Source organism: Alnus glutinosa, chromosome 12 (genome assembly GCF_958979055.1).
Source record: "Alnus glutinosa chromosome 12, dhAlnGlut1.1, whole genome shotgun sequence".
NCBI lineage: Eukaryota > Viridiplantae > Streptophyta > Magnoliopsida > Fagales > Betulaceae > Alnus > Alnus glutinosa.
The window spans coordinates 5777488-5788875 of record NC_084897.1 but is presented as its reverse complement, the minus strand read 5'-3'; the positions used below and the strand labels follow the sequence as shown (position 1 = coordinate 5788875).

The following is an 11388-nucleotide window of genomic DNA, read 5'->3' as shown; positions in this document are numbered from 1 at the left end:
CAGACCCACACACAGCCACCTTGGGTTTTTTTAACTTTTTTATTTTTTATTTTAATTATAAGGGTGTTTTTGTTTTTTCAAAAAGTTTAGGGGTACTTTTGTTTTTGTTTTTTTGTTGGGACAAAGCGGATACATTGCAATTTTCTATTAGTTTGAGTAACATTTACAAATTAATTACCTGATAATTCGAGAGAGTATATGTAATTTTTTCCTTATTCTTTTTTATGCTCCGTTTATTTCGACGTAAAATGGTTTCCGTTGTAAAATATTTTTCGACGAATTCATTTTTTTAAAAAAATAATTTTCTTAAAAATATTTTTTGGCATTTATTAGGTACGAAATAATCACAATAGGCGAAAATGCAATTGTTGCCGGAATCCGGCAACATCCGATTGTCGTTGCTTGATTCCGGTGAACATATTTGGCCGGATTCCAGCCATTTTAGCTAGATTCGACAGGCTTTTGATCATGGCCGGATTCCGGCAGGAATTTGGTCCGCCGGCATTCGGCAACGGTGGCCGGAAGTCACCAGAGTCCGGAGCCGTCAGTATTTCGATGGCCAGATGTTGCCAGATTCCGATGCTGTTGGATTCTGACGACCGACCATTGCTAGATTTTGGCAATCGGATATCAAACATGCGTACAACTGTAAATCATTTTCTAAAAATTAATGAAGCTTTTACGGTTAAACTGAAAATAATTTTCGTATCTACCAAACACCGTAAAATGCCGAAATCATTTTTCAGAAATAATTTTACGCCGAAACAAACAGAACATTAATAACGAAAAGAAACTCAGTAAACGCTCGAGTAAACAAGCATTAAAATTAATCCTCGTCAAAGTATTAAGTCAGTCGAGAAACCACCAAGGGAGAATGGTCTAATGGCAAAGGGTAGGTGTACAATAGATATTGGAACCACATGGACAATATTGATTATCTTAGGACTATTATTGCCCACTGCTTAATGCAATTGGAATCATGGTGAGATTACAGTCAAATTATGGCTGATTTGGCCGAATGAGTGCCTGCAACTCTTTACCATCTAAGCCATTCTGAATATTGGTTCTTCATAGAAAAGGAGCTACTATGTAAACGTTCAATTAGGGTGTCATGCCCTCCAAATACAAAAAATGATAGTTCCTTTTTCTTTTTCTTTTTTTTCTTTAAAAAAAAAATCCAAGGACTTGTTTGGGTGTAGGATTATTTTCAATTATTTTTTAAATTGATGTTTGGGTCTAGTTTTCAACCCAACTCAAAAACAATTTATTTATTTATTTTAAAAAAAGAAAGCTAGTAAAAAAAATAAAATTCCAGACCCCTAGGGTGCCCCCTAGGGGTGATTTTCGTGTTTCTTTTTTTTTTTTAAAAAAAAAAAATTCAGTTTTAGTTTTAGTTTTTCTAATTATATTCAATTTAATTAATATTCTCAAACGTATATTTTCAATTTTGTTTTCTATTTTTTAAATCATTTAAACATAAATTATTAGTATTATTTTTTTATATTCACAATTTTTAAAAATAATAAAAAAGAAAAAAAGTCTCCTTTCACGTCGTAGAGCGTAATTATTTATCTTGTTAATAAGGAAAGACAATGTGGACAAGGACGAGGATTTGACGGTGCGCTTTCCAGTTATACGACAGACGGCCGCAAGTGCAAAGTGATAGAGGCGAGGAAATCGGAATAGAGTGCGCACGATAAGGGAACACCCAGTGGGCGTATCTTAGCAACGCCCACCTCAAAAGCTTTGCATCCTCACTCCCTTTCGTTTGCTTCACCCCCTCCTCCACTCCTCGCATCCAATTCTCTCTCCCTCTCTCTCATTTTCTTTTCCAATCTCGATTTCCCCGGGAAACGAACAGTAGTTAAAAAGAAGAAAGAATAAAAAGCTTGTAACAGCGAGTTTTATTTCTTCTATTCCCGAACCTTCGTTTCCCGTAGACCTCTCTATCTCTCTCTCATTCCGCCATTTTCTTTGTTATTGAGCTTCTTCCAGATTGGATTTTCTCAATCCTTCTTGGTGCTTCTCTGCTGTTCGTTCTTTTACCTGCAATGAAAAGTTTTACAGAAAGTGCTTGAAATTAGGGTTTCTTGGTTTGTGGTGGAGCTGGTTGAAGATGGTGATTCCGTGGGGTGGACTCAGTTGCTGTTTGAGTGCAGCTGCTCTTTACGTTCTTGGAAGGAGTAGTGGAAGGTCCGTGCTTGATTGCCCTAATGTTTTTATTTGAAAATAATTAAATTACGCTGAATTGATTTGCAATCTAGTAAAAGAATAAAAACTAGTTTAAATCGTGCTAAATTCTGTACAAACACACGCACGGAGTGTGGCTGATGCTTAATTTGGAAATTAGTCGTTAGTTTGGTTTTTTTTTTTTTTTTTTTTTTTTTTTTTTTTTTTTTTGATATCTATATATATTTTCCTTCTGTTGTTTTATGATGGCACAGGGATGCGGAGATTCTTAAGACGGTTACTCGGGTGAATCAGTTGAAGGAATTAGGTATGCGCCTTTTTGAGAAACTGGAAGATTCTTTTTGGTAGTCTTTTTTGTTGTTCTAATGCATATTGAAAGCAACAAATAATTCTTGTGGATATAGAATTTAGATTGATGTATTGTGGGTTTCAGACGTTCAATGAGAATATAATTCTTATTGTGTATTGTGTTAGATTGATGTATGAAGTGTGGATGTTTATAGAACCTGTTGCCCAATTGCAACACGGGGCTGCTGCTTCTGTTAGGTTGTGAATTGCTGAGCCTTAGTGATGATCAAAATGGTTGCATATCAATAATAGTGCATGGTGAAGACCATGTAACAAATATGAACTTTGCTCTTGATATGCAAATGGCATGTCTTTGTCAATAAGTATGAGAAACTGGTTGTGCCTATATAAGTTCTGTTGGACCCCTTATCCCTTTTGCAGTTAAATGTGATAAATGACATTTGCATATGTGTGTGTGCATAATAAGTTTTAAGTGAAAATGATATCCTGATTGGGATTATTAATCCCTGGGTAATACTGACACATATTGATGTCACAAGCACCCAAGGGTGTCTCATACTGTAACGACCCAAGGAAAAGCGCTAGCCAAATCTGCCCTATCACTCCAAAAGGACTAGTCAATTTGAAGCTTTTCCAAAAATCCATTATAAAGCCCAGTTTCACCTAGTAACTAGGCAATGTGGGACTTCACACCCATGAGTATCTTTATAAACTACTCACTCTGTGAACTGTTCATCTCTTCCCAATATGGGACCGGGGTGTTACAAACTCCCCCCTTAAACCCCTGACGTCCCCGTCAGGGCCATGTCATGCGGTGCTCCAGAACCACATGACCTGGCGTTACTAGGTGGCTCTGATACCATTTGTAACGACCCAAGGAAAAACGCTAGCCAAATCTGCGCTATCACCCCAAAAGGACTAGTCAATTTGAAGTTTTTTCCAAGAATCCATTATAAAGCCCAGTTTCACCTAGTAACTAGGCAATGTGAGACTTCACACCCATGAGTATCTTTATAAACTACTCACTCTGTGAACTGTTCATCTCTTCCCAATATGGGACCGGGGTGTTACACATACTCTCGCTCGAACTTTGTTTATATCCTGGGAAACAATCTAATGTCTTCTAGTGAAGAACATGAGAAACTGATCATTGATTATGTTAACATGAGAAAGTGAAGGAAATCAAGCATTGTGTGGGGATATTGTGTGAGGGATTCGAAGAGTAGCTTATGGCCTTGCGTAAGCCATTTAAGTGAGCCATTATTAGAAGGAGTCGGCCTCTAGTTCCAAATTGGGCAATAGAGAAAACAAAGAACTAAAAAGATTATCTTGCTCTTTCAATCATGATTCGAAAGGTTGTAGCTCTAGTCGAGGCAGAGCTAAGGGGAGGGCAATGCTTGGTTATTATGAAGCCTAAGTTGTTATCTTCGAATATGAGAGGGTTGAATGAAGTTGATCAACGCCTTAGAGTCAGAAACTTACTCAGATAGTGAAAGGCATATATTATTGTTTATAGAAATCTAAATTGCAGTATATTTCTAATAGTGTCATGCGTAGTTTGTGGGGATGTCGTCATGTGGATTGGTGTTATTCATCTTCTAGATGGGCCTCTGGTGGAATCTTGATTGTGTGGGATAGGAGAGTGGTGGAGAAAATTGAGAGGCGCGGGGGGGGGGGGGGGGGGGGGGGGGAGTTCTGTGGCTTGCTCTTTTAGAAATGTCGAAGATGGCTTCTCTTGGGCTTTTGCATGTGTCTATGGGCCTAACTTCAACTGTTATAGGAGGTATTTATGGGAGGAATTGGCTGGCTTGATTAGTTGGTAGAACTTGCCATGGTGCCTTGGGGGAGACTTTAATGTCACTTGTTTTCCTAGCGAAAGATCGAGCGACCCTTGTCTTTCTCCTGCTATAGTGGAGTTCTCAGACTTTATTTTTTTATTAGAGCCTCAAAGAAATTCTCCTCTTGGTGTAGAATTGATAGATTTCTTGTATCTCTGGATTGAGAAGCATAGTTCTTGATTTGTCTCAGAAGAGATTGTGTAGACCTTGCTCATACTATTTTCCCATTCTCCTTGATTGTGGAGGTATTCATGGTGGTAGAAGATATTTCAAGTTCTAAAATATGTGGTTGAAGGCCGAAGGTTTTGTGGAAAGAGTGCAACAGTGGTGGAATTCCTATTATTTTCAAGGCTCCTTGAGTTGTCACATCTCTTGGATGAGTTGTGTTCTTGATGGTTTGGTGGAAGAGAGAGAGAGAGAGCCTTATGCGAGGACAAAGTTATCGAGAATTTGGAGAGGGCTACTACATTGGAGGAAATAAGTTGGAGGCAAAAATCAAGGGCGCTTTGGTTGAGAGATGGGGACAAATGCACGAAGTCTTTCCATTGAGTGGCTAACTCGAAAAGGAGAAATAATTCCATCAAGTCGTTGATGGTAAATTGATCAGTAACTTCCAATCAATCTGAGATCAAGAAGCACATTGTGAAAAGGAGAAATAATTCCATCAAGTCGCTGATGGTAAATTGATCAGTAACTTCCAATCAATCTGAGATCAAGAAGCACATTGTGCATTTCTATAATAGATTGATTACTGAACAATTTAGTTGGCGGCTCAAGTTGGATGGCCTTGCATTTGATTGCATTGATGAGGAGGAAGCCATTTGGTTAGAGTGTCCGTTTAAGGAGAATGAGGTTTTAGAGGTGGTAAAAGGTATGGATACGGATAAGGCGTTGGGCCCCAATGGTTTTACTATGGCTTTCTTCCAAACTTGTTAGGATGTGATTAAAGATGTTATGAGGGTGTTTCATGAGTTTCATGGCAAAATTAAGTTTGAAAAAAGGCTCAATGCCACATCATTGCTCTCATTCCGAAGAAACACGTGGTTGTTGATGTTAATGATTTTCGACCCATTGGTCTAGTGATTAGTGTCTACAAGATAATTGCCAAAGTCCTAGCCACTAGATTGAAAAGGGTTATAGAGAAGATTATCTCGTAGCCCTCGAATGTGTTTTGTCAAAGGTAGTCAAATCCTAGGCTGTTCTTATAGCAAATGAATGCCTGGATAGTAGGATCAGATGATTCGGGTTTAGTGAGCCAGATGTTCTTTACAAATTGGATTTTGAGAGGGCCTACGATTATGTTAATTTGTAGTTCTTATTATACTTATTTAGGAGGTACTTATCAAAAAAGAAATATTATACTTATTGAGGAGGTGTGGTTTTGGGGAGAAATTGAGTAATTGCATAGAACATTGTTTGTTTTGGTGAATGACACTCACGGTTTCTTTAATAGCTCTTGTAGTTTGAGACAGGGTGATCATGGTGTCTTCTTTGCCTATGAAATATCTTGGCCTTCCATTGGAAGCTCCATTTAAGGCCAAGTATATTAGGGATAGTGTTATTGAGAAGATTGAGTTTTGTTTAGCTGGGTGAAAGAGTATGTACTTGTCTAAGGGTGGAAGGAGATTACCTTAATAAAGAGTACCATGTCCAATTTGCCTACGCATTTCTTGTCTCTTTTCCCCATTCTTCTTGTTGTTGCCAATCTCATTGAAAAGTTACAACGGGATTTCTTATAGAGTGAGTTGGGTGATGAGTTCAAATTTCACCTAGTGAGCTGGTCCAAGGTTTGTTCTCCGATTGATGAAGGAGGGTTGGGGTTCCGAAACTTGCTTCTATCCAATCATGTTCTTTTGGGAAAATGGCTTTGGCACAAAGTGCATGAGAGAGATACCTTGTGGAGAGTCGTAGTGGATGTCAAATATGCTTGTGCAAGTGGGGTGGTTTTCTAATGAGGTTCATGGGTCGTATGGGGTAAGTTTATGGAAAAATATTAGGAGGGGCTGGGAGAGTTTTCTAATCATACCAGATTTGAGGTGGGAGATGGTTACAAAATTGGATCAGGTCCTTAAGGATATTTTCCTAGATTTGTTTCGTATGGGTTGTGTAAAGGACGCTTTCATGGCAAAGTACTTGGAGTTAACCATTGATACCCATAAGTGGAATGTAAGCTTTATCAGATATGCTCATGATTGGGAGGTGGATGTCTTTGCTTAATTTTTCAACTTGTATTCTTTTTTTTTGATAAATAACTTGATGTATTCTTTTGGATTGAGGCAGGGAGGTAAAGACAAGCTTTGTTGGAATCCCTTCGAGAGAGGGATGTTTGATGTTAGATCTTTCTATAACCTCCCTGTATCTCATGATAGCACCCCCTTCCCTTGGAAGAATATTTGGAGAAATAAGGCCCCCTTGAGAGCGGCCTTTTTTGCTTGGACAACTACCTTAGAGAAGATCCTCACCATAGACAATCTAAGGAAACATGTTATTGTGGTTTATTGGTGCTATATGTGTTAGAGAAGTGGGGAGTATGTGGATCATCTTTTTGTCCATTATGAGATGTAGACCTTTTTGCTTGATGGTGAGGGTTGGGAGGCAGTCCTCAAAGCGCAACGGTGTAGAAGATTGTTTTGTCTTGCCTTTTGTGGTGTCTTTGGAGGGAAATAAATGATAGAAGTTTTGAAGAATGTGAGAAGATGATGGTGGAACCTAAGTCTTTCTTTTTCAAAACTCTTTACCACTGGATAGCTGCTTTAGATCTCAACTTACTTAGTTTTCATGATTTTCTTTACTTGTTCTCTCTTTCTAGTTAGATGTTTCTCCTGTATACTTCCCGTGTACTTGAGTTGCACTTTTAACGTTTAAAATGATATTTAGTTTACTTTTAAAAAAGAAAAAGATTATGTTAACATGTTATGTTAGAATAAGTTTGTTGGGCCTGATAAAGAATTATCGACATTGCTTGGTGAAGTTCAAATGTGATGGTATATGTACTCTTCTTTCCTTGTTTTGTGATATAATGGTTCTTCCCTAATTTAAACCATAGGATTTGTGAGCTGTTCTAACAATCTTGAAAATCTTCAAACCCAATCTTAGGATGGCAGCATCTTGAATTTAATAAATGAATTAGAAAACATGTGAATTGCCTCCTTGTCTTTCAAGGGTGTTGAGAACTTGAGATATAGGCTTTTAAATGTGCTTCCACTTGCACCTTCTTCTGGGAATGACTTATTTGATTATTAATGTGATTAGTATGTTCGGATATGTTATTCATAAATAATAAAAAAAAGGTTTGCTCAGATATGTTCCTTCATGATGAATGCTGCATTCTTTCACTTTTCAGCACAATATTTGGATGATGGGTGTATATTACCTTTGGTTGTCACGATTTCTGGAAGAGTTGGTTCTGAGACCCCAATCAGCTGTGAGTTCAGCGGTTTACGGGGTGTAATTGTAGAGGAAACGGTAAACATTTGTTAATTCAAAGAGCATAATTACATTTGTTTTTTCATAAGAAAACTACATGTGTTTTTGTGTTTTAGTTGTTTGTCATCCGTATGTAACATCGTATTGATATCTATCTCAGGCAGAACAACATTTTTTGAAGCACAATGATGCTGGCTCATGGATACAGGATTCTGCTTTGATGCTATCCATGAGTAAAGAGGTTCCATGGTATCTGGTAATTGACACTCTCTCTCTCTCTGAGGCACCCCCTTTTGTGTGTGGTTTGGTCTCCTGAAACTATTGCTAAACCAAAGTCTATAGCATTAATTGACAATTCTTTTGTTAAAGGAAGTTGACCTTCATATAAAGTATAAGGTTTGGCTCATAGGATTTCTTGGTGGCTCCTTGGTTCATTTGTAATAGGATGATGGAACTGGCCGTGTACATATAGTGGGAGCTCGAAGTGCATCAGGTTTTGCATTACCAGTTGGAAGTGAGGTGTTTGAAGAGTCAGGAAGATCCCTTGTTCGTGGAACATTAGACTATCTTCAAGGCCTAAAGGTATGCTATTTTTCATTAATTTATCCCTTTATAGTTTAGCACATGAATTAATTTTTTGGTCAATTAATGATGCCATTTACATTTTTAGATGCTTGGAGTCAAGCGAATTGAACGAGTTCTTCCAACTGGTACTTCCTTGACTGCTGTTGGTGAGGTATGCGTGCTATGAGAATTAAATTCTAAATTCTTTTGCCTCTAATGGAAGGATATAAACAGTATCAACTTAGGGCTCAGTGTTTTACAGCAGAAAATGAGGAACAATTAAGAGGATATCGTTATGTAAATGAATAATGAAATAATTAGTATTTAGATGATATTTTAGCATTGCAATGTTATGTGATTACCACAAACACAGCATTTTGAGTATTATATGATACCAGTACTTAAAAACTCGATGACTTGAATCAGCCTAATTATGAATTTTTTTTTTTGGGAGATTTCGTCTATCATAAAATTGTAATTATTAATTTCTTTTAAGTTTTGCTTCCACTTCAAATCAATCTGCTTCAATTCGGTGGCTCTTTTTTAAGTTGCTCAGTTTCTGTCAACATGTGGTCATGGAGTAATGCATATTAATAGGTCTATATGATATTATGGGGGGAAAGAAGGAAAAAAGAGAAAGGGCTGTGGGTAATGACATTCAAAGGCTGTATAGATGAAGAAAATTTAATGTGTTGGAACAATTCAGGGCTGGGGGTAAAAAAAGATCCATGCATGCTCTACTCCTTGATAAATCAATAATTTATTTGGTAAACTTGAGTCTTTCATTCCCTTCACTGTGAACTATTATCACATATCAGAAAAACATCTAGCACAATAATATGTTTCTCATGAATCTGATCCTTAAGGGAAAAAAAAAAAAATCATGAATCTAATATATTATAGCTAAATGTTTAAATTAAATGGAGAGCAGACCTACATGATGCATAAATACTTCTAAAAAGAAAAAGACATAAATCACAAAACATAAATCTTGTGGTCATGGATGATGAACCTTGATGGATTTTGATTTGATGTTGGTTTATTCATTTATTTATTGTTTAAATCATTCGATCAGGCTGTCAAAGATGATGTTGGAACAATTCGGATTCAACGGCCCCATAAAGGACCATTTTATGTTTCTCCCAGACCTATTGATCAGCTCATAGCAAATCTTGGGAAGTGGGCAAGGTTGTGTTTGTGTATATACCTGCATGCTTCTTCTTCTCCTTTTTTTCTTTCTTTTTTTTTTTTTAAACAAAAAATTTAAATACAATTAACAGAGATGTGTTTAACAGATGGTACAAGTATGCATCTATGGGTTTGACAGCGTTTGGTGTTTATCTCATTGCTAAACGCGCTTTCCAATATATCATGGAAAGAAGGCGACGGTGGGAGTTGCAGAAAAGGTATTTTGTGCTGGTGTTTTATCATTGCTATTTGGAAACTCAAAACAAGTTAAAAGTAACTGATCTTCTTTGTGTAGCTAAGAAATCTCATCTTTTTGATAAAATTCTGATTACTAATATTTGAAAAAATAAAAATGACTGATCTATGATTGAGTGATCTCCCCCCCTTCCAAAAACGAAACTTTCTTATTCCTGTTCAAGAAAGAAGTTAAAATTCTGAATATTCAGGGTTCTGGATGCAGCTGCCAAGAGATCAGGGCAAGATAATCAAGGTAAAGTGTTAAGAGTGTCTTAATTATGTAACTTCCACAGATTCTATTACAATATGGTACTGAAAATTGTAACTCACTTTTCAGATTTAAATGAAAAGCCTGACAACGAAACAGATGGTGCCAAAAGAGTAATGCCAGATATATGTGTCATATGTCTTGAGCAGGAGTACAATGCCGTTTTTGTCTCGTAAGAAAACTAGCTGTATTTTCCTTGTTTTAGGCAAATGTTAATTATTTAGATGCCAATCCGTCTATGAGGCGGTGCAGTTTATATCTTCTTTCCAACCCATGCATAGGAGGATGGATGCCATGCACAGCTTTTCAGTTTGTGGAGCTGGACACTCCCCTCTTTTATTCTTTCTTTTGAATTTTGATACTAATATTTCACTCAATAGGATATCTTCATTTGTTTAACAAAAGATAACAAGTTACTTTATATAACAAAAGAAAAACCTACAATTATTTTGAGAAAAAGCATGGTTGCCAAGAATTCAAAGAGGCAATGGACTCCAGACGAAGCTGAATTGAGAAAAGGGTTCATACTTGCTTAGCCCTAGTCCTTGAGAGCAATAGTTTGAGTTGAGTTGTATGTAAATAGCAGTTACTCTAGTTCTCAACTAGCTCAACATGTTAGGACAGATCATGTGAAACTGTTGTTTTAAAATAAGATCAACTGAACGTCTCCTCTGAATGTGGTGTCTAGTGACCAACAGGTCAACAGGTTCGTATTTGAGACTACCAAATCTACATTTAGCTTTGTTCCTTCAAGAATACTCGTGTTCCCACCTCATTTAGTTGTTGCTTGACAATTCAAAAATGAGATTGAACAAATGACGTTTTGGTTATGATTTTCAGGTGCGGTCATATGTGCTGTTGTATAACATGCTCTTCGCAATTGACCAACTGTCCTCTTTGCCGGCGACGAATCGACCAGGTAGTGAAGACATTCCGCCACTGATGTAAAGGCCTAAACTGATCTTCTCTACATGGACTAAAAAAAAGAAACTGCATTTAGCCTTCACTACAGCTTTCTCTGTTAGCATGTTTGAAATCTACTTCTGTTTGGAGAAATATTCCCAACATGATTACATTGTAATTTTGGTCCTTGATGAGTGTCTTGTTGGGATGTTCTGACTTGTAAATGATCTACGAGTAATTCTACATATCATCATTTTGTCCCCCTAAAATTGATGTGGCTCTTAAAATCACCATTGGATCAAAATTCAATAATGATCTATCATAAATTCAATGGTAATTTTAACAGTCATATCAATTTTAGAGGGACAAAAGGAAGACAAAAGGATGATATGTAGCATTACTCATGATCTACAGCCAAACAACCCTGTAAATCAATGTGATATACAGAAATTTATTTGCAGCTAC

General features: G+C 37.0%; 1 protein-coding gene across 1 annotated transcript; it reads left to right on the top strand.

The window, feature by feature from the left end:
• The first annotated feature begins 1628 nt into the window (after positions 1-1628).
• On the top strand, positions 1629-11139 carry LOC133852124 (E3 ubiquitin-protein ligase SP1). The gene is made up of 11 exons (XM_062288800.1): positions 1629-2193; positions 2445-2497; positions 7681-7802; positions 7924-8019; positions 8208-8345; positions 8434-8499; positions 9403-9515; positions 9623-9733; positions 9962-10005; positions 10090-10192; positions 10861-11139. The coding sequence occupies exons 1-11, from the start codon at positions 2117-2119 to the stop codon at positions 10961-10963; spliced, it is 1026 nt and encodes a 341-aa protein (XP_062144784.1). The 5' UTR covers positions 1629-2116; the 3' UTR covers positions 10964-11139.
• The last annotated feature ends 249 nt before the right edge of the window (positions 11140-11388 follow it).